We start from the raw sequence: 24503 nt of genomic DNA, 5'->3' as shown, positions 1-24503 counted from the left end.
GATAGGGAAAAGCAAAGCTATGGCCATAAAAGGATCAAATGTCCAAGTAACAGTAAAGACATTAGCTTTCTTCAAAGAATGATTTCACCCATTCACGACACATGTATATTTGCATTATCTATTGACAAACTGAAAATAAAACTCAGCCACAAGTGGGAAGGCAAACAAATCAAATTGTTCAAGGTATTTTTTAAAGTCTTTTCTCTGCCCTCCATTGAGGGCTTATTATTGGAGACCACATTCACAACATAATTAAGACACATAACAAGGATGAATAGACATGGCCATTCTCTGTCTGCAACAGGACTTGCTGCTTGTGAAAACTGCTCTAAATCTACTAGAAAGACAAGTGTTCAAAATCAATTACAATTATTCACCTGCCATCTAATGTTCAATAAATTTTACATTAATATCAGAAACTAGGTCAGCTGTGATGCTTCGCACATTTCAGAAGTGTGAGAACTATCCTGTGGAGACACAGGATACATGCAGTGACCAAGGAAAAGTTTAAAGTAAGCTTTTCTCTTTGCTATCCTGGACACATCACAAAATCACAGCAAGACGTCAGCAGCTAGCGGTAATGCTCTAGAGATGCTGTAATAAGCTAACACCTCACCAACTGAATCCCTATGAATCCCTAGAATGGAAGCAGACCATTCAACCCATCGAGTCCACACCAATCCTCCAAAGAGCATCCCACCCAGAGGCAACTGAATCACTATAGAGTCAGAGAGATGTACAGCATGGAAAGAGACCCTTCGGTCCAAATCATTGACGCTAACCAGATATCCAAACCTAATCTAGTTCCATTTGCCAGCACTTGGCCCACAGCCCTCTAAACCTTTCCTATTCATATTCACCAAAGCCAAACTATCAGAGGTAAGAAAAATAGAAGCATCCCAAAATAATAATCATCAGCTTTCTTTGCTGCATCTTATTTGTGATCCAGGTGGAATAAAAATTCTGACCAGTGTAATAAGAAAGAAATACAACATTGATTACTTCGAAGCTATTGCTTCAGAAAGAATGACAATGGGTTTAAAAGGCACAACATGCAGGCCAGTTCCCATACAAAGAGAGGAAGCAGTAAGCAATGCAAAACAGCAACCTTATCTATTGTAACACCTGCAATACCCTACACAGATCAACCAACATGAGAAGTCAAAGGTAGAATAATGGGTTAATGCTTATGGTAATGGAGATAGTGACGCATTTCATCACGTAACAGTGACATCAGTCATGTGGAAGAGTCCAAGAGGAGAGATGGAATCATCAGTCTCAAAAGGTGAGATACTTCGAGGAGTGTGCTAGAATATAAATGAGAGAGTTTGGAAGAAACACAGCTTCTCTATTCATAGTCTACTTACCAACCCAACAAATACCCTCTTCTCAAGCAACATAAATGTTTTGGAGATGCCGATGCTGGACTGGGTGTACAAAGTTAAAAATCACACAACACCAGGTTATAGTCCAACAGGTTTATTTGGAAGCAGTAGCTTTCAGAGTGCTGCTCCTTCATCAGGGAGTTGTGGAGTATACTTATATTCTTAAGTATAAGTATACTCCACAACCACTTGATGAAGGAGCAGCGCTCTGAAAGCTACTGCTTCCAAATAAACCTGTTGGACTATAACCTGGTGTTGAGTGATTTTTAACATAAATGTTGTTGCCTTTGGAATCAGTATTCCTGTGATTCTGTCCTGATGAGTGCAAAACAAAAGGTTTTGACAACACATCCCTCTCTTCAGCAATACAAAAATACATATATTTGTTTAGATGGAATATTTTGATGATAGCAAGTACATTTGCACAGAATTTTATTAAAACGAAAACAGAAATTAGATTCATTTGAACTTCTATTTATTTATTAATGTTCGCTATCAAAATCCGCATCCTAACCATATGGACAAGAAATACAACTCATCCCTCCTACGCATGCTATGATTGATTTCTTTACCTGAAGCGAATAAGGGAAACATTCCTTATTTCCAAGAAATTGATTTACAAATACTTTACCATCTCAGAAGTGAATTCTTACAATTATTGATTTGGAGATGTGCCCGACCATATCCCATCCATTTCTATATTACCTCCTTACATCCATTGCGCACTTGAGGAATACCATGGGGATGTCAGGAAGAGAATACTTCCAGGATAAAAAGGGTTCTTGCAACAAGCAATCATTTTGCCTGGAATAACTGTGAAAATGCACATCACACACAGTCTGCAAACACCCAAAGAGAGTGGAGTTTACAGTAATTAAAGATTAATTTCCAAAGGCACTCCTGCCAGAAAACCAGGGGGAACAATCATAGAAGATTTAAAGTTTTATTTCAATTTTTGTGAAATATTTTTGCTGTGTTATTAGGAAGGCAATGAAGGAACAGCAATATATTCCCATCTCAGGATGGTGAGTAACCTGGAAGGGAACTTGTGGGTGTTTGCATGTATCTACTGCTCTTGCCCTTCTAGTTTACAAGTTACAAGTTTGGAAGGTGTCGTTGAAGGAGCCTTGGTGAGTAACTGCCGTATATCTTGAAGATGGAGTACACCACTGCTACAGAGAGTGTTGGTGGTAAACAGAGTGAAGGTGATGGATGCGGTGCCAATTAAGCCAGATTACTTTGTCCTGGTTCATGTCAAACATCATGTGTTGTTGGAGTTACAACCATCCAAACAAATGGAAACTATTCCATCATTCTCCTGACATGTGCCGCGTAGATAGTAGGTCAAGCTTTGGAAAGTCAGAAGTTGAATTGCTCACTTCAGAATCCCTGGCCTCTGATCTTCTCTCAGAAGAACAGTATTTATATTGCTAGTCCAGTTCAGTTTCAGGTCAATGGTAACTCCCGGAATGTTGATAGTGGGGGATTCAGTGATGGTAATGCCATTGAATGTCAAGGTTAGATTCTCTCATGTTGGAAATGGACACTGCCTGACACTTGCATGGTACAAATGTTACTTTTCACTTGCATTCTAAAAATATTGGAGACAAGGGAATGCAGGCTATGAGAGACATGAAAGCTATGGGGTTGGAGCTTAGAGAATGGAAGTAGGAGTTGGCATGAACCCAAGCAGGTGAATGGCCTCCTCCACAGGGAGCTGCTTGTGCAAAACCTATTCACAATTCATACCAACAGACAAGATGATCATATGTCATATTTCAAAGTTTGCAGATGACTCAAGAATAGGTTGGGACTGTGAATGGTGAGAACATAGAAAGGCCTTAGGACAATTTAGACAAGTTGATTTAATGGGCCAATACATGGTAGATGCAGTATAATGTGGATAACTGTGATGTTGCCCACTTGAGTAGGAAAAAACAAAATGACATGGTATTATTGAAACAATGATAGGTTGGGAAATGTTGATGTACAAAGGGATCTTCGAGTCCTTGTACACCAGTCACTGAAAACAAGTACGCAGGGGCAGCACACAGATAGAAAGCTCAATGGTATGTCGGTCTTCATAGCAAGAAGATTCAGTAAAGGAGCAAGGAAGACTTACTGCTGCTGTATAGAGCCTAGGACGAGACCAGAGCTGAAGCACTGTATTCAGTTTTCTTTTCCGTACCAAATAAAAGATGCAATTGCCACAGAGGGAGTGAGTGAAGGCTCACCAGACTGATTCCTGAGGTGACTGGTTTGTCGTAAGGCAGACAGACTGTATCCACTGAAGTTGAGAAGAATGGGAGGGGATCTCATTGAAACAAATGTAATTCTGGCAGGACCTGGACAGACTGGGCGTAGGGATGATTTTCCCTTGGCTGGGGCAGTGAGGGGATGGGGGCAGACCATTTCAGATTGAGGAGGAGACAGAGAAATTTCTTCATGCAGAGAGAGGTGAGCCTGCAGAATTCACCATCATGGAAGTCTATGGAAGTGAGGTCACTGAATGTATTGAAGAACCAAAATAGATAGAAGTCCAAAAACTCAAAGTGTCAAGAGGTATAGGGAGAGAGCAGGAGTATGGCGTTGAAACAGAGGATCGGCCATGATCATGCTGAATGGTGAAGCAGGCTTAATGGCTCTAATGGCCTATTCCTATTAATGACTCCAAGTGCTCCAAAAGTGATGTGTTGATGTAGCAAAGTGTGGAGGTAGGGCAATCAGAAGAAAATCATGTGACAAAACCTCCAGGAGATTATCTAATCAACATCTGGTCAAATTTTTATGTTTTATAAATAATGAAAAAAGCAGAATGAGCAGATAAACAATATTAATTTGATTGATACAATTTTAAAATGATAAAAATGAGGACTAAGCAGTCAGGAAAACCTCAACAATAGATGAAGAACAAACAAAATTGTTTCAAATGTATTTTTTAGGAAAAGGCAATGGAGGAACTCAGCATCCATGGACAGATCAAGAAGCAGAGTTCTGAAGAAGAGTCACATTAGACTTAAAATGTTAACCATTTTTCTTTCTCCATAGATGGTGCCAGACCTGCTGAGTGTCTCCAGCACTCTGTTTTTATTTATTTGTTGATTTATTTATTATCTCCACCATCTGTACTGCTCTGCTTTCTTTTCTTATGCTGCCGCCCAATTTCACCCTTAAACCGGGCACTTATTGCTGGAGTAAAGATTTCTAACATCATAATAAAAGAAAATAAAACAACACTTACAAGATGATTGAACTCAAAATGGTACCACTGAAACCCGACTCACCTTTAATGGCCCTCCACATAATAAGCTTCTCCTTTAATACACCTTGAATGAAATAAAACATCCCGAGGAACGTTAACAAACAAAATGTGAACTGGGCCACAACAGGGGGGGGACAAAAAAAAATTGTGGAGTTCAAAAGTTACATTTTAAGGGTTGTCGTAAAGAAGGGGAGATCAGTAGAGAGACTGAGTGGGAATTCCAGAGCTAAGGACAGCCACCATGATGGAAATAGAGGTGGTGCAAGAGAGCAGAACTGGAAGAGAGCTGAGACAGCAGAGGCTCAGCAGAGGTTAAGAGACCAGAAGGGATGATGACACAGAACATAATCACTTTCACGAAAATGTCAAAGAGGATTATTCCACCTTTGCTAAAGCAACAGGGATGAAGATCTTCAGCTGCAGGGGATAGCATCCCTACCTCTGAGCTGGGTTCGAGTCTCACGTCATCATGGAAGGAGTGCTCACAATGTTGATCAACAGGTCGACAATGAACCCAAGAATCCTTCCACCTATTATTCTCCAGAAAGGTAAAAATAAGTATGTGCAAAAATATTTTTTAAAATAAATCAACTTTTCACTGTGGTTTGCTAAATGTTTTCAGGAACTGCAAGGGCCGTGAAATTGTTTTCTGTTATCCCATTCATCTCCACAGTCCCCACCGCTGATTTCATGAGATTCTGCTTTTTCACAGTCCAGAACAACTAGCTGGCCCGATAACCTTGGGGACACATCCTCGCATGAAGCAAAATGGGATAGAGCTGTACAACTGGTTAGTGTATACGTCAGTGAACATCGATGGCACAAAACCCCTAAGACTGTCACCACCAGTAGTGACAAAGATATTCAAGGCATGAAAACAGACTTCCAAACTTGAATTACAGAGCGGGGAGGAAGAATTGAGATAACCCTAGAGGGATTTCAATACAATAATCTAATCTAGGAGTGCAAAGGCAGCTGTAAACCACTTGAGCTTTGGTTGCGCAGTTTTGAATGTCTTCAGGACCCTCTCTCCAGTGTATGAGTTAACTCCCTGTAATTCACGGAAGATTGGATTCCAGCAATCTTGTAGCGATTACATCACAAATTGAATCCTTCAGTCATCACATATCAATTGAATGCAATGCGTTGTCAACACTCCACACCCGCTGGCTGAGAGTCAGGGAGGTGAAATTGCCTTTCAGCTAGCACTGGGTAACAAGAAGTCAGCCTTAATTGTTATAAATGGCATTCCTGTGGATATATGTCTATTATATAAAAAAAATGGGCGGGCGAGAAAGATCACAATGAAAATAATCTCATCCAAGTGTTTGCAGGACAATAAACCACTTGAGCTTTCCTTTCAGTCTAGACAGGAGAAGGATTACTGGCCAAAGCACTTGACTTTCAGTAAGTTCTGCTTAGAGAAGTAGGAGAGTTTTATTGCATTTGCCATGGCAACGCAGTATCCTGATTTCCAGCCATTATGACCCTGGAGAGCTGTGAGCATGACTTATGAACAAAATCAAACTTAAAAATCACAACACCAGGTTATAATTGAGCAGGTTTATTTGGAAGCACTAGCTTTCGGAGCGCTGCCTCAAACACCTGCCCACACCCCCCACCCCCAAAAAAAATCCAATTTGGATTTAACACCCAAACCTGACAGCACACTATCCACTCGGATTTGCTTCATCTCATTCCTCTCTGAAAGTCTGGACAGTGGTCTTACTTGAAGAAGCGTGGGCCTGTTTGGTGAGGTTCCAACTTAACCAAAGCCGCAAGGTCTGGAAGACAGACAAGAGGCAGGTGGAACCTGGGAGTTGATGAAAGAAGTTGGGAGCTGCTGGAAGATTATGCTGGCTATGTGAAGTCTCAAGATGGGGCAGGGAGGTTAGACAGACTGGAGAGGCCCCATATCTTCTCCTGAGCACACATATATTGGGACCAAGTGGCCCCTTTTGATGCTATAACTATTGTATGATTGTAAGCATTAGTGACATGCCTCTTTTACGGGAGAGACTGAGTTGAATGGGTCCACGTTAATTGGATTTCAGAAGAATGAGGTGGCTCTAATAAACATGCATTTGGATTGCGAGGAGGAGATATTGCATACTCAGAGGGTTGTGATTCTTCAGAATGCCCTCTCCTACAGACCACAGAACTCAAAACAGAGATGGATACATTTTTGGTCACAAAGGAAACTGGGGTGAGATGACAATAAGACAGAAAAGGGAGCACGGATACACACTGCACTTGTTTCAACTCAACAAAACAGTTGAGAGCCATTTGCTAGTTCATTTCTCAGTGCAATGCCTTAATCAGTTAGCACCAACCAGCCTGTTTAAAATTTAAACAAAGCCTGACAGTTAACTGTCAATCTTCTTGCATTCTCCATAGCAGCAGCTTTACCCATCACAATCTGCAGCCTGCATTCAGCTGCAGTCATATAACAAACAGCTAAAGTTGAAAGTTTATTCGACAAACGAAAACCTCAGAGTAAATTATTTAACTGTATAACAACAACATTAGTACAAATTGCGAGGTACTCCTGGAGAGCTGCTGAGGGAGTGCTGCACAGCCAGAGCTGCTGTGTTCTGATGAGAAGGTGAACAGAAACCCCCTCTGTCCTCTCAGCTGAAAGCTATAACATCACGTGGCATTACGTCACACAAGTGAAGGGGAATTCTCCCCACGGTGGGGGATTTCAAGACTACAGAGCAAATTGTTAAGGTGAGCGGAGAAATTTTTTTTACAAATCATGGGGGCAATTTTTTTCAAATATAATGGCTCATGTGTAGAATGAACTTCGAGAGGAAGGTACACTTACAACGTTTAAAAGACATTGGATAAGTACATGAATAGGAAATATTTGGACAGATATGGGCTAAACCCAGGCAGGTGGGACTCGTTCAGTTTGGGATTATGGTCAGCATGGACTGGTTGGACCGAAGGGTCTGTTTCTATGCTGTATGATGCTATAACTCCCTTGCAATTATCTATTCCTCGGCCAACATTATTAAAATGCAGACCATCTAGCAAAGATTACATTGCTGATTGTGGAAGTTTTCTATCCATTAACTGGTTTGCACATTCCCTGCAAATATGATCGCACTTTAAAACAGTGCTTCATGGGTGACCAAATACTTCAGGATAGCTGACACTATACAAATGGGCACTACACAAGTGCAAATCTTGCTTTCTTGAACACATTAGTAGTTCTGCTGTGCTTCAGTGTTTTGAGAGTCCTGGATATTGCAGTGCAAAGACGAAAATCAGAGAATTGTTATTATTCTGTCATCATCAGAAGAACACACATCAAATCACAGAGACAATAAAGCAATAGCCCACAGCGTAAAAGAACTCTGAAGCCAGGATGCTCCCCAGAAAATGGGGTCCTTCTGATTTATTTCCCCCCCTCAACCCTTGAATCCACTTACCCACTAGCCTTCAGACTCCTCTGTCGAAGCAGAAATTCAAACTCTGCCCACACTGGAGATGTTGCCATGGTTACTGTCACAGCCTCTTGGCTAGTTTCCAGCAGGGGCCAGTGGAGTAAGATGCAAAGCAGCATTCCTTCCAGACCAGCAAGCAGGAATATCCGGCTGCCACTGGAGTTGTTCCACCTCCCAGTCAAGCCAAGCAAAAGGACCATACCTGTAGCTCCTTAATGACGGAATCTTCCCTCTCTCACACTCAGCACACACAGATTGCAACTCAACTCCTCACATTCCGGGTCATTCATCTCGACTCCACATGGATACACTTCCCAAGAATCATTTCACTGCAAGCGGCCAGCTACGACCTCAAGATCACTGATGTCATTAAGTTAAACAGAAACAAAGTGCTGGAACACCTCAACAGGTCTCACAGCATCCGTGGAGAGAAAACCAAATTAACGTTTCAGGTCCAGTGGCCCTTCTTCAGAACACGTCGTGAAAGGCTTGGACAACTAATCAAACAGCACGGAACAAGCCCTTTGGTCCAATTTGTCCATGCCTACCAGGTTTCCTAAACTGAACTAATCCCAACTTGCCTGCATTAGGCCCATATCCCACTAAAACTTTCCTATTCGTGTACCTGTCTAAATGACTTTTAAATGTTGTAACCGTATCTACATTTACCACCTCCTCTGGCAGCTTGTTCCACATACAAACCACCTGCTGTGTGAAAAGGTTGCCTCTCATGTCCTTCTAAATCTTTCTGTATTACTGTCTGACCTGCCTTGAGCACCCACCTGAGAAGGCATCCAATTCATAATAAATTCCAGGCAACTCCTGGTCAACTGTCCTCTCGCAAATGATGGCTAAAATCCCATCAACAACCAAAAACCAACAGTGGGCTCCATGGCACTTGAAAAGCCAAAAGACTGAGGTACCTCACCTCAAAACTGGAATTGTGCAGTTAGGTTTCTTCAAATGTTCTGCAGTGACATAAATTCACTCTTGTAAATCCCTTCACCTGCCATTTCAATGAAAGGTATCAACCAGGTTATTTTATTCAAGTTAAAATAATAGGTGTACCAACTTGAGTTTCTGAATGTTATTAACTTAGTTTCTTTTCCCACACTTAGTGGCATGACAAAACGTGTGCTGGTTCCATTATTCATTTGTTGTGGACCAGTCATCAGTTTCTTGCCAGAGGACCATAGCACATTGAACATTGACTGACCAGGCGACACAGTCACTCTGACAGCCCACATGAGTGCATTATAAGGATTTATGAATTGATAATCAACCCGGTTTGTCCTCACTGTGAACAAACCTTTCCCATCACAGAATCTCAGGATTGTTACAGTGCAGAAGGAGGCCATTTGGCCCACCGTTAAGTGAACATCATTACCTCATACCAATCTCCTGCTTTACGCCCATAACCTTGTACATTAAATCTATCCAAATAATCCTCCAATGCTCCCAATCGAACCCAGAGCTTCCACCACAAAGGCAGGCATACTACCCGTTGAGCAATAACATCTCCATGCCCAGAGTTGGGAAGTCGAATTTCCCAAGCATTAAGCTCACTTGTCAACACCAAAGAAACATGATAAAGTCTTCACCAAGAACATGCAATTATGATTTTCCTGGAAAAAAAACTATTTTCTCATTTGAAAACAAGCATAGAATAAGGCCATTCTACCCACTGATTCTATACTCTCTTTGAAACATCATTCCTACTTTAGCCAAACCCTATATCCCTACTTGTTAAATCTAAAGTACTTATATTTTTAACCAACCTACTCAGACGCATTACCACACGTCTGGAGAAGGTGGGATCTGAATTTGGGCCTTCTAGCCCTGAGGTAAGGACACCACCACAATATCTCTCACAAATGCTGCAACTCGTTTCAAAATGTTTTGGCATGTGAAGTGAACGGGATAACCACTACCTTCAGAAATGCTTTATTAACAGCTCTCTTTACCTGTCCTGCCACATTTCATAAATTAAGTACACATACAAACCAGATTCTCTGGTCCTGCAATATTTCCCTTTATTTTATACTGCTCTCCACATTCTTTGTACCAAAATGTTATTACTCCCCAATTCTCCACTTTGAACATCATCAGCTATCTAACCACCCGCTCCGCCAACATATCAATATCATTTTACACTGTTCTGTTCAGTTTACAATACTTCCAAAATTGTACCTTGTCCATAAACTTTAGAGATTATTCCTGCATACCATAATCTGGGTCAGTTATCACAGCAAAAGCATGTGTCCCACACCAACCCAAGGGGAACTCCACTACAAACCTTCCTCCAACCAAAAACAAATCTGTCAATTGTCATCCTCGGTTTCCTATTACTCAACCAGTTTTGCATCTACATTGCCACTGTCCCTTTTATTAAATGGCATGCAACTTTCCTCGAGTCATGGTGCTCAGTGGTTAGCCCTGCTGCCTCACTGCGCCAGTGATCCAGGTTCAATTCCAGCCTCGGGTGACTGTCTCTGTGGTGTTTGCACATTCGCCCCGTGTCTGTGTGGGTTTCCTCCGGGTGCTCCGGTTTCCTCCCACAGTCCAAAGATGTGCAGGTTAGGTGAATTGGCCATGCTAAATTGCCCATAGTGTTCAGGGATGTGTAGGTTAGGTACACTAGTCAGGGGAAATGTAGAATAATAGGGTAGAGAAATGGGTCTGGGTGGGTAACTCTTTGGAGGGTCGTTGTGGACTCGTTGGGCCGATTGGCCTGTTTCCACACTGTAGAGACTCTATGAGTCTAATGTGTGGTACTGTATCAAATGCCTTTCAGAAGTCAATATATACCACATCAATAGCCTCTCTCTCTTACATCTCGAAAAAACTCCATCAGGTTAATCAGACATGATGTTCCCTTAACAAATCCATGTTTTCAAGTAGTCAACCTCACTTTGAAGGTCACTATTGACTGTGCATCAATTGTAGCTTCACTCAGTGTTGCCCTCACATTCCAAGATCAAACGAAACTCTCAGATCTTCATTCTCATATTGCACAGCTACATCTGTTCCAATTATGTTCCCTCCACAACAAGCTCTGCCTCTTGGAGTTACATCCCAACAGAGAATAATGACTATGAGGAATTAAAGATTCTCACAATGAAGACCATTGTTATAAAGCAACAAAGTCTGTTTCTGGAATATTTCTAATTAACAGCTGTGTATAAGAATATTGCGCTAATTATGTTTTCTGCAACGATTTACCTTTAGACCTCTGGGGAGTCAGTAAATTAGTGGATGCTACTTATGTATTGCTACCTTTAATTTTATCTTTGCAACAGACTGTGCCTTTCTTGCATTGTTGATTGGGCTGGGAAGGCATACCGAGGCTGCGCTGGGGGTGGGGAGTAACAATTGAACATTCCCAGAGAGAATGAAGAGGTATGCATTTTTTTAAGCAAAGATGTTAAGGATTACAATCCACAGCAGGTACATGGATTTAAGGTTGTGATCTAACTCTAAGGTGAATCAGACTTGAAGGGGCGAATGGCCTCATCCTGATCCGAGGTACCGTCTTCAGCCTTGGGGAAGGGTGAAGAAGGGGTGAGATTAACTATTTTCCTGCCACAGAACAGAGTTACATAGTAAAGTTATTCCTAGCCACCATTTGAAATTAAAGAAGAAGAGACAAACTGGTAGAAGGTAGGCACTGCTTAGATTGCTCAAGCATTGAGCAATTTGCACATGAAAACATAGGCGCAGGAATAGAGTACTCGGCCCCTTGAAACTGCTGCGCCATTCTTCAAGATGATAATTCTATACTTCAACTCCACTTTCTTGTCCTTTCCCTATGTCCCCTCAATTCCCTTTGATTACAAGAATTTCTATCAACTCTCTCTTTAATATACTCAGCAACTGTGTGTCAAGAAATTCTAAGATTCACATCCCTCTCAGTAAGGAAACATCTCAGTCTTATTCTGAGACAGTGTCCCTTTGTTCCAAGAGAAATAGCCTCTTAGCAACTACCCTACCAAGCACTCATGAAAATTTCACGTTTCAATGAGATCAACTCTCATTTTTCTAAACTCCAAAGAACATGGGCCCAGTTTCCTTAAATTCTCCCTCGCAGGATACTGCCATGAATCAGTCTTGTGAATCTAGCCATGCCTTGAATGGTCCGCAAACAGGCAGTGGTGAGAATGTGGACTGGAATTATCATAGAGGGAGCAATGTGGGGGTCAGGGGGTGGGCGATTAAGAAAGAGTGGACTCAGGGATTGGGGATAACTCCACATTTTGATGGATGTCCTGATCAGACTTATCTTGAAAAGAATTTGAGAGGCAAAGGCCATTCAGCCCAGGTTCACGTTGATTTTTTACATTCCACACAAATGAGATTATCCTCTTCCCACCACCATCCTTGTATCATGTAGACCTGTTCAGTTTCTTTACCCAAATGAGAATATTCAAAGTTTAAATGGTTATAGTTATGAAGGAAAATTCGACGCTTTCCAAATATTTCTCAAAACTTATAATATTTTCCTCTAGACCTTGACCAAGAAAGGTATTTATTTACCACAGAGTGACTGAAAACCTATTTTCCTGGGTCTTTGCCTCCTATCCTTATGATGCCATATTACCCTTATCCAAACTCCCCTACAAAGCATACCAGAGGAAGGTAGCATCCACTCTGAGCATCAAATTATACCAAATCTGGGATTAAAATAAAATAAAATAGAATAGAATAGTTTGCAGATTCACCATGCATTGCAAAGCCTTTTTTCTCACTGTATTCATTAATAGGATGTGGGTGCCACTGGACAAGCCAACATTTATTCTCCATCCCTAACTGCACGAAGGTGGTGGTTAGCTGCCCTTTCAACCGCTCTCGTCCTCAGAGTTTAGGGACAGCCTCAGTGATACTGAGAAGAGTGTCCGAGGACTTTGACCCAATGACAGCTAAGAGACTGCAATTTAGTTTCAAGTCAAGATGGTGCGTGTGGATTGCAGTGAACCTCTACGTGGTAGTGGTTCCATGTATCTGCTGCTCATGTCCTCCTAGGCGGTAGATGCAGTGAGAGGTTTTGTTATGTGTGCAGTACAGGCAGATCATACCATAAAAAGTGCATTAGGATAATAAAACAGGACAAGGAATACAATGGTACGGCTGCCGAGAAGGTGCACAAAGAGCAAGATCAACATAAAATTTGAGAAGTTCATTCAGAGGTCATAGTTTGGAAGGTACCGTTGAAGAAACCTGGGTGTATTGCTGCTGGAGAGCTTCAGAGCTCAACTGTGATGTTCTCCTCCACAGAGAACAGGAACAACGATATGGTGGGTACTTTGGGTCAACAGATTTTTGTTCAAGTTCAGTGTGGCAATATGGTTTAGGTGAGCTTTCTATAAGGGAGTGTGGGATATATTTCTCACTATTTGCCTTGGGTGATCAACATTGCTTAACTAAATATTTTTAGACGAGATTGAAATTGCAACAAGTTCCTCATCAGTTTCCTCATGTGTATCACAAAATGCTGTGCACATCGAACAGTTTTGGAATGCAGTCAATATTCTTATGTAGTCAAAGAAACTGTTACTTCATGCACAATAAGGTCCCATAAAGAAAACTGGCATGAGTAACCGCTTAATCCATTTATTTTAGTGGTAACATTTAAGGAAGACAGCTCTTCACAAGCAATGAAACTTCTTGAATACTGCAGAAAAAAAGATATTTGGCAAAAAACATTCCAGCATAGACTCTTAAGAACATTTTAATAAACCTTGGCAATTAACTGTCAGTCATCATCTAACTGATGCATTCTTGATGTCTACGCCCCTACCAATCAGAGTCTATTTGCAAACAAATCTGCACTCTCGACTTGGGCAACATAAAAATGTTGTTCCCCTTCACACTGGTATTCTTGTGAATGGTCAATGTGCAAGACAAAAAAAACTTTCTAAAAAAAATGCCTATTCTCTGAACTACTAAAAGGGCATCTTTTAATCCACCTGGTCCATCTGAAAAGACAGATGGAGCCGTAGATTAACTTCTTATCGGCAGCGCCATACAGCAATTATTCAATGACAACTGAGATTGCTTGCTCAAGTCCTAGATTGGGTCGTGAACTGACAATTTCTGACTGAGAGACAACAATGCAACGAACTGAGTGAAGCTGAATCATATCTGGAGTTGAAAGATCTGTTCTTTGGGGAGAGAGAGGAAACAAAATAGCTTACAATGGAAACCAATAAAAACCGCTTAACTTCGTGTAACCTGTCAAATTACAAGATGGAAATGACATTGCAATCCCCACAGGAATAATTGGAAGAATCATCTGCCTACGATATCAGGTGTCAGCACTTAAAACCCTGGCAGTGCCAGATATTGTCAAATTATGACTTATATCCCATTATATTCCATTAATGTCTTTGTATTAGATACAATAAACCTCCAAAGCAACATGTGCATGAATTCTACAGAGTCGAGGCTGCTGTCTTTCAGATGAGACACTTAAACCGAAATGCCATCTGCCCTTTTGAATGGGCAAAACAGATTCCATTTCCGAGATGAGATGAGGAGCTGCTCCCCAGTGACCATGCCAACATTTATCGCTCAACAACAACACAAAATCAGATTGTCTGGCCATTATCACCTCACTGCTTCTGGGAGATTGCTATGCATAAATCAGATGCCATTTTTTTTCCCATGTTACGACAGCTTTCCTTGGGCAGACCTTAAAAACATCTAGGCTAAAAGGTTTATTTTCTTTCTCCTGGCAGGAGGAGGGGAGGCAGTGATTCCCACTTGAGAAATTCCCACGATGGACAAAGCCTTGATTCAGTCCAAGTTTAAAACCTCTCAATGCTGAAGGCCTTTGATCCCTTGGCTAATGTATTCTGATTTGTCTCTAGTCTCACAAGAAAAATCCCAAGTGAGAAGCAGCTGGCAGTTTCATGAAATCCTGGTTTCCAAGCTGAGGACCAAGCAGAGCACAGCACTCCTGCTCTTTGATGAGACATGCTTCACCCTACAACGACAGATCACTTCATGCCTTCAACATCTGTGAAATTAATTTTCATTTGAAAGGAAATTGGAGACTAAAAAAAGACACATCTCAATCAGCCTGGCTTGACAGAAACAAATACAGCAGCGTATTTGCTATGTGAACATGTTAGCAATCTACAGAAGCCAAATTCACAACAGTTTGAGTATTTGAATTCAGTCTATCATCGGATATTTATAGAATCCTCGTGGTTAACTGGAGGGTCTTTTACTTCCTTTGAGGCACAAATGGAATTTCCTTTGTACTGTTTGCTGTTTTGGGCCCAGACTTGCAGCATTTTCAGATTTGTCTTCACCGAAGAACAGGATTTATGATCCTCTCCCTTCTCATTTAAGGACCCAGACATGCAAATTGTCATCGACTGATTACCAGAACAGCAGCAGCATAGGAGGTCATCATCTAGCCCATCACATCAAAGATGTCTCTTTGAAAGAACCACCCAGTTATTCCCACTCCCCTGCTCTTCGTCCACAGTTGGACAATACTTTTGCACCTTTTGAAATACATGTCCAATTCTATTTCTGAAAGGAGTTAAGAAAATTAAACCATGGCTCATTAGCAAGTACAATAAAGATGTTGTATCTGATCAGACCACAGGAGAACGGAGATCCTGTCAGATGGCTCCCTGAGCAGAGTGCCGAAGGCATCTGGTGCCAAGTCTCCTCGTCAGAATTGTTGAACACGTGCCAAAGTTTGATTGGACTGGTGGAGAGAAAGTTAGATCTTCCTGCACACCCAAAGTCTCAGGAGGTTGTTGTCAAGGTGGCTGAGGTGGGGAAGTGATCCTCCCTCCCTGCCTTTTGCAATGCTTCTTCATCTATATAAATATTAAGATTAAAGGGTATTAGAGAAAAGATACCACAGCATATGGATAGGAATCGGACTGGATTCCAACGGTTTGCGAAGTGATATTCAGGTTGCCTCAAAGTCAGCAGGCCGTCAGTTCAATTCTCAATATTGATCCAAGTCGAGATTCCAGGCCGAGGACTCAGTGCAGGAGCTGAAGGAGTGCTGACTTGTTCGATTGGGTCATTGCACTCATATTCTTTCTATCTAGACAGGGTGACACGAAAGCACCATTCAAGCAGGAACAGAGTTTTCTTTTCAGGTCAATACTCCTCCCTCAGAAATGCATCCAGAACAATTGGTGCTGGTTATTTGCCTTGTTGCTGCTTGTGGGATTGCACTGTGCCGTTTTGCTCACCTGCAATTCAACTACTTCACAAAAGAAAAGTCACAGTATGTTAAAACCATGGAACAGTCCACTAACTCTCAGGAGAACAGAAGCAAAATTGAATCTTTCAACCAGACATACCATGCAGAATGGGCCCAGGATTGGACATGGGGACAGCAGGGAAACATTTAAGGTTGATCACAGAAAAGCAACAACATCAATTTAAAGTGAGAAAATGGCTCAGCCAGGAGACAAGATTGAACAAACTTCAGCTTTCAGCCCAGGGGCTGCCACAGTTCAGTAGACAGCACTCCATCAGAAGGGTACAGGTTCAAGTCCCATACAAGAAGCTGGAGAGTGAAACCTGACCCTGACACTCCTGATCCAGTGCTGAAGGAACACTGCACTCAAATGGGCCACCTTCCAAATGGGTTGTTCAACCAAGATCACTGTTTGCTTTCTCAGGTGAATGTAAAAGATCTTGTGGCACTATTTTAAGAAAGAACAGGGGTTTTATCCCAGGTGTCCTGTTTAGCATTTAGCCCTAAATCAACAACACAAAAACAGATCATCCAGGCATTATCCTATTGCTGCTTGGGGGGTGGGGGTGTTGCTCTGCACAAATCAGCTGTCACCTTTTCCGGATACAACAATGACTACACTTAAAAATGACTCCGGGGATCAGTTTCCATCCAGCAGCTATTTGATCATAAAGTTCACCGATATCTCAATCACACTTTATCTCAGCTACCCCTGCTAAACAGGGTAGCACGCTTGGAGGAACCATAAGCAGTGGAGTAATCAATTACAGCAAATCACAAGGTACGTTATTTCGCTGCATCAAATCCAATCAACAAGGGGGTTGCTGCAAAGGCAAGAAGCTGTAGATACTGAGATCTGAAATGCAAACAGCAGGCAACCGGAAATCATCAGCAGGCCAGGCAGCAGTGGGGAGATAGAAACAGAATTAACGTTTCAGGTCCATGAGCTTTCACTGGGATGTGTTTTTCTCTCTCCACAGAAGCTGCTTGATCTGCTGATCAGCCCCAGCATTTTCTTGCTTTATCAGAATCACTGCAATCTGCAAAAAGTCTTATCATAAACCTGCACAGCTTGACTCACAGAATACTTGCATGATATTCAAAATTGTTTTGCAATCCCAGATGCTGACCATCCAAATCTAAGATCTCCAGATAAAGTTGTGACTGCTTTAAAAAATGTTAAGCAATCACACTATATTCCAGCCCACACTCTTACATTCTAGCTCACATTCTCTGTGCTGCATCATGTTAATGATTACGGTCTAATCATCAATTGCTCGCCAGGGATTGATTAACTTCTCAGTGAGCTCATTTTAAACAGGAAAACACATTCTAAGTTATGAAATTGACATTACAGCAAGCCAACCAAGCCCTGTTTGATAAAACAGAAAATTCTGAAGGAACTCAGCAGGTCTGGCATCATCAGTGGAGACAGAAACAGCATTAATGTTTTGAATCGGATAAGGCGCTTCTTCAGAGCTGAGAAAGGGCAGGGAATTGGTGGTTTTAATGCTGTTGACAGGTGGGAGGAAGAGCGAGTGGAACAGATTGTGAGGATGCCAGAGCAAAAGACAAAGGCAATGCTAATGGCAGCAAAGGGGTGAGAGATGTGAAAAAGGTGCATTTTAATTTTGTTGACAGATTGCAGTGTGTGCATCTTACAAACCAACAAGGGACTAACTGGCAAGCAGAGTTGCAGCATGGTATTTCAGGCATTAAAACTAACAGGTGGCCATTCTGTCCCTTGAGAGTTGACTGCAACTCAAGCCTGCCAGGGCTGGATCAGTGACTTGACTGCATTTTCCCACTTGGATTCTGTATCCTGTTGCACACCTTGCCGAAAAAAAAGTCGCAGTTTAGAAATTCCCTCGTCTAACAGAAGTCTTTTTCCAATGGTATGAGGACAGGGTTTGTGAAGAGAAGCTAATGACTCTAATTTTCAGGCTCTGTTCTTTTGTTCTGGATCCTCCCAACTTGTACTGAACCTATTAAAAAGACATTAATTATCTTAAACTCCTCAGTTCAATCACATTTCACCCATTCAGCTTGATCCTCAAAAGATTACCAAGCCAAGCATCTGAATTTCCCACTCCAAAACTTGAAAAGTGAGACTTTTTTTCTCTCTAATTAAGAGTTAGACACCGAAGAAGGAAGATGAAGTTAAGGTGCAAATGAGCTTTCATCTGCTTGAATGGTGGAACAGCCTTGTGGGGCTGAATAGACTCCTCTATTACATCTTACAATGTGTTTAAACTTCTTTATACCTGCTAGGAAACTACTAAGCTACTGTATCAGGCTGCTCCTCTGTAATCAGTCACTGATTCACAAAAATACTTCCAATACGGAGGAAATTGACATATTTATTAAAAACAGGTTGGAGAAGTGAGGACTGCTTTTCTTGGAGAACAGAAGCCAGAGGGAAGATCCGATGGGGGGATCCCAGGGGTAGGGGGAGTTCTGAACAGAGCAGTTAAGGAAAAATTGTTCCCACTCATGAAAGGATTGAAAACAAGAGGGCACAGACTGAAAGTCACAGTATCATTAAATCCCTATAGTATGGATGCAGGCCATTTGGTCTACCATGTCCACACCAACTCTACCAACCCCATCCCACCCTATCCCATAACCTGCATTTCCCATGGCCAATCCACGTAACCCACACATCTTTAGATTGTGGGAGGAAACCAGAGCACCCCAGAGGAAACCCACGTAGACAGGGGGAGGATGTGCAAACTCCACACAGACAGTCGCTCGAAGCTGGAATCGAAAACAGGTCCCCGATGCTGTAAGGCAGCATTGCTAACAACTGAGCCATCCCACTGACAAAAGAAATAAAAGTGACATGAGGAAAATCTTTTTCATCCAGTGGGTGGGGCAGATCTGGAATGCACTGCCTGAAAGTGTGGTGAAGGCAGGCTTAATCAAGGCTTTCTGACGAGAATTGGACTGTTACTTGGAAAGGAATACTCTGCATGCTTCCCAGGAGAAGGACACAATGGGAGTTGCTCATTTGGAGGTAGTGCAGGCATAATGGGTGGAATGGCCTCTTTCTGTGTTCTAAGTGTTCTGTGATTTTCCTTTGAATCTCCCACACCATTTGACACAATCCTCCAGTATTCATAAGTGAGATGAAGCTTTTGTCCTCTGATTTTGAAATCAGACATTGGTTACCAAGCCCTATTCCAGCATGTTGAAACACTTTACATTTCTTAACTGTCACTTTACATTTCTTAACTCCTATGAAAACCCTAAGTTATTGCGCCCTGGCATCTTCTGGTGACCTCTCCTGTTCTCTTTCCACTGTGTTGGCTGTACTGTACCTTGGGCCTCATGCTAGCAGAGTGAGACCGCAGAAATGGAGGACATTCTGCCCAGCACACACATTCTAGCTCTCTGGCAGAGTTATCCAGTTAGTCCCACTCTCTTGCCCTTAACCCACAGGCCTGCATTTTGTTTTTAAACCATTCAAGTAGCTACCCGGTTAACTATTGAAAGTTCCTATTGAATCTGCTTCCATCGCCCTTTCAGGCAGAGCATTCCAGATCACAACTATTTGCAGTTTCCCTGAAGTCTCCTCTGGCTCTTTTGGAAATTAATATTGTGTCCTCTGGTTTATTAGAGGCTGTGTTATGAAAAAATAATCTACATTATACAGGGAGACTGTCATGTGATCCGATATAGCCAATGGTTTGTTCAAAAGAAGTAAAATTAATTTTTGTTAACTATATGGTATTCAGGATTTTCCCCCAATGTTCTTATGAAAAACATTTCTATGATTCTGGATTTTTCTGTGCAAACGAAGCATGGTGCAGTGATATTGCTCAAAGGTCCACAAGTGCTCCACTTTTAATTTCAGTTATCCACAAGTCAAATTTGGCTTTGAAGACTCGCACATCTCTGTTGTTCGAGGGACAACATTCTGCAATTCTTGACACTGACAGCAAAGACCCACTGTGCCCATTCCTACATAGCACAGCTCCAGCCTTCAAACAACATCGGAAAGTCCCCACATCAAACAGGAGGACAGCACAGCAGCAACAAAAGCAATTGTAAATGGCAGTTCACTTAAGTGCCCTCTGAGTGAACTGAAGGAAGCTGATCTGTCCCCTAGGGTTCTGTTATGACAAATATAAACCATTCAAAGCTTCTTTCTTGCAGTTTATGACACTGAACATGTAGCCCATTATCTTCTCTTTAATTCCTTCAGCTAATTAGGAACCAAATTGAGTCATTGACAAAGCTGTGAATTGTAACATCTTGACCCACCATTGTTCTGCAAATTTGATGGAAAAAAAACATCCAACCAAATACATCAGCATCGACAACCCACAAAACCAAGCAACCGACGTCCTATACTCTACACAAGTGCTGCGTCTACTCGGATCTCCCCTAATTACTTACAAGTCCAGGCTGGTCCTATGGATTTGGTGCTCAAAGTTGTCAATTTAATGAGTTGTTGTCTTACCTTTCGATGATATCAGCAATTGTGCAGGCAAACATAAGGAGTCCTTCAGGCATCTGCAGGGCAACTATGTAAGACATGGAAAAGAGATATTGATGAAAACACCACTGTTTGGTTTTGCGGGTTTCTATTTGTGTTTCCGATGTGCGCTACATGTCTGCAACAGGCCCAGCTGAAAATGCTCGATTCTTCCTCACCACATTGTCACTGCACTCAAACTAACTGCAGGTCTTGTGATACAATGGTAGGGTCCATGCCACGGAGATGGGGTTAGAATGTGTCCAACCAGACTGACGACTCCTCTCTCAGTTCACATTACTGTCCTAGATCGTGACACCTACTGGCTCCTGGTACACCTCATGGCTGCAGCCTCCATATGGATTGGCTGCCCCACCTTCAACATTCACTCTCTTCAACAGTGGTGCTCAGTGGTAGCAATGTGTACCATTTATAAAATGCACTGCAGTAATTTGCCAAGTCTCACTTCAGCAACAATTGTTTACTCTTCCAGTGAGAAGGACAAGGGTAGCAGATATATGGAACACCAACGCCTCTCCACATTCCTCTGGAAGCCACACACCATCCTGAATGCAGGTATAATTGCTATTTCTTTACCATGGCTCGGTTAAAATCTCAGAATTCATCCCCTCTGTTACAGCATTGTTGGTCTACCGACACTTCTAAGGTTCAAAAAGGGAGCTGACTACCACTTTCTCCCAGGCAATTAGGGAGGGGCAATAAATATTGACCTCACCTGCAATATACACAATGCATGAACAAAAGATTGCTCTTTCCTTCCAAGATCCTCGCATGACACTCACTAGTGCTCATGCAGCTCCTCAAAGGTTAGCCCAACTGACCTATGCCATATTCATCTGGGATAATATGCTGCCATCATTGATCGCAAAGAGAGAAAATATGTCACTCACACTGAAATTTCAATTTGCCGAGATGACACAGATTATAGGGGAGGCAAAGATTCCTCACCTGAGTTACAATGTTTACAAAGCAATGACAAAGATAACAGGTTGCAATGATAATATACCTTTACTCACTGTCTTGTCAATCACCAACCCGTTTAACTGTGGGACTGCAATTCCTCTTTCCACCTCAACCAATAACACACTTTAATGTAGCAGATTTAACATGGAACAACATTGCAAGATGTTTGATCAAATATGGACATCAACTCAAAGGAGATATGAGATGGTGTTGACAACAACATCAGAGGCAACTTCAGAGGGTTTAAAACAGCAGAGACAGAAGTAGTTGAGGAGGAAGTTATTTTTACTTTTCCCATAGGATTTTTTAATATTCATTCAATCGGATGTAGACATCACTGGCTAGTTTCCCACTAGCTAGTTTAACAGTTGATCACATTGTTGAGAGTCTGGAATCACACGTGGGTCAGTCCAGGTAAGGACAGTGGATTTCCTTCCCTGAAGGAAGTCAGTGAACCAGACAGGCTTTGACAACAACTGATGATAGCTTTACAGTCACCATTTTGAGACTAGCCATCAATTCCAGATTACCAATTTGAAATTATTAATTATTTGAATTCTATTTCCAACAGTTACAGTGGCGGAATTTGAACCCATGTTCCCTGAGCATTAACTTTGCTATCTGCAACACCGGTCCTGTAACATAACCACTATGCCTTCAGCTCCCCCTCCCAACAAGCGGAACCAAGATTACAAATGCTGCAAAGTCATTTGACTATTGAGATCTATATCTGTACCAGTTTGGCTTGTGGGCAATTGGCAGGAAGACAGTGTTTGTCCTTGCCACCAACCCTGCGGCCAGTAGGTTTAAAGCCACACAACTGTGGTGATCCAAATTCATTTGGTTGTATATTTAGACCATTCTGCCCATTATTAAATGACTGTAACAATTCCCAAACATCAATCAATCAAAGCTTCCTCAGAAAACAATGAATTCAAGTTCAAATAAAGACCCCGGGAGGTACAGGCGGAGGGTCCCGGACCCCGGGAGGTACAGGCGGATCGTCCCGGACCCCGGGAGGTTCAGGCGGATCGTCCCGGACCCCGGGAGGTTCAGGCGGATCGTCCCGGACCCCGGGAGGTTCAGGCGGATCGTCCCGGACCCCGGGAGGTTCAGGCGGATCGTCCCGGACCCCGGGAGGTTCAGGCGGATCGTCCCGGACCCCGGGAGGTTCAGGCGGATCGTCCCGGACCCCGGGAGGTTCAGGCGGATCGTCCCGGACCCCGGGAGGTTCAGGCGGATCGTCCCGGACCCCGGGAGGTTCAGGCGGATCGTCCCGGACCCCGGGAGGTTCAGGCGGATCGTCCCGGACCCCGGGAGGTTCAGGCGGATCGTCCCGGACCCCGGGAGGTTCAGGCGGATCGTCCCGGACCCCGGGAGGTTCAGGCGGATCGTCCCGGACCCCGGGAGGTTCAGGCGGATCGTCCCGGACCCCGGGAGGTTCAGGCGGATCGTCCCGGACCCCGGGAGGTTCAGGCGGATCGTCCCGGACCCCGGGAGGTTCAGGCGGATCGTCCCGGACCCCGGGAGGTTCAGGCGGATCGTCCCGGACCCCGGGAGGTTCAGGCGGATCGTCCCGGACCCCGGGAGGTTCAGGCGGATCGTCCCGGACCCCGGGAGGTTCAGGCGGATCGTCCCGGACCCCGGGAGGTTCAGGCGGATCGTCCCGGACCCCGGGAGGTTCAGGCGGATCGTCCCGGACCCCGGGAGGTTCAGGCGGATCGTCCCGGACCCCGGGAGGTTCAGGCGGATCGTCCCGGACCCCGGGAGGTTCAGGCGGATCGTCCCGGACCCCGGGAGGTTCAGGCGGATCGTCCCGGACCCCGGGAGGTTCAGGCGGATCGTCCCGGACCCCGGGAGGTTCAGGCGGATCGTCCCGGACCCCGGGAGGTTCAGGCGGATCGTCCCGGACCCCGGGAGGTTCAGGCGGATCGTCCCGGACCCCGGGAGGTTCAGGCGGATCGTCCCGGACCCCGGGAGGTTCAGGCGGATCGTCCCGGACCCCGGGAGGTTCAGGCGGATCGTCCCGGACCCCGGGAGGTTCAGGCGGATCGTCCCGGACCCCGGGAGGTTCAGGCGGATCGTCCCGGACCCCGGGAGGTTCAGGCGGATCGTCCCGGACCCCGGGAGGCTCAGGCGGATCGTCCCGGACCCCGGGAGGTTCAGGCGGATGGTCCCAGACTGAGGGAGGTCCATGAGGATGGTTCCGGGCCGTGGGAGGTTCAGGAGGAGGGTTCTGGACTGTGGGAGGTTCAGGCGGAGGGTTCCGGGCCGTGGGAGGTTCAGGAGGATGGTTCTGGACTGCGGGAGGTTCAGGCGGATGGTTCTGGACTGTGGGAGGTTCAGGCAGATGGTTCTGGACCGTGGGAGGTTCAGGCGGATGGTTCTGGACCGTGGGAGGTTCAGGAGGATGGTTCTGGACTGCGGGAGGTTCAGGCGGATGGTTCTGGACTGCGGGAGGTTCAGGTGGATGGTTCTGGACTGCGGGAGGTTCAGGTGGATGGTTCTGGACCGTGGGAGGTTCAGGAGGATGGTTCTGGACCGCAGGAGGTTCAGGTGGATGGTTCTGGACCGTGGGAGGTTCAGGAGGATGGTTCTGGACCGTGGGAGGTTCAGGCGGATGGTTCTGGACTGCGGGAGGTTCAGGTGCATGGTTCCGGACCGCGGGAGGTTCAGGAGGATGGTTCTGGACTGCGGGAGGTTCAGG

The 24503-nt window shown here is 43.9% G+C and overlaps 1 protein-coding gene across 2 annotated transcripts in view; it reads right to left on the bottom strand.

Moving 5' to 3' along the window:
• dph1 (diphthamide biosynthesis 1) overlaps nucleotides 1-24503 on the bottom strand; it is a 600464-nt gene that overhangs the window by 550726 nt on the left and 25235 nt on the right. For both annotated transcript variants that reach the window (XM_072589988.1, XM_072589987.1), the window contains exon 3: nucleotides 20798-20861. In XM_072589988.1, the coding sequence (XP_072446089.1) occupies nucleotides 20798-20861 (64 nt within the window). The remainder of the gene's footprint in view (nucleotides 1-20797; nucleotides 20862-24503) is intronic.

This window comes from Chiloscyllium punctatum, chromosome 19 (genome assembly GCF_047496795.1).
Source record: "Chiloscyllium punctatum isolate Juve2018m chromosome 19, sChiPun1.3, whole genome shotgun sequence".
In the NCBI taxonomy this organism is placed as follows: domain Eukaryota; kingdom Metazoa; phylum Chordata; class Chondrichthyes; order Orectolobiformes; family Hemiscylliidae; genus Chiloscyllium; species Chiloscyllium punctatum.
The sequence above is the reverse complement of the archived record's forward strand: the minus strand, read 5'-3'. Positions and strand labels throughout refer to the sequence as shown.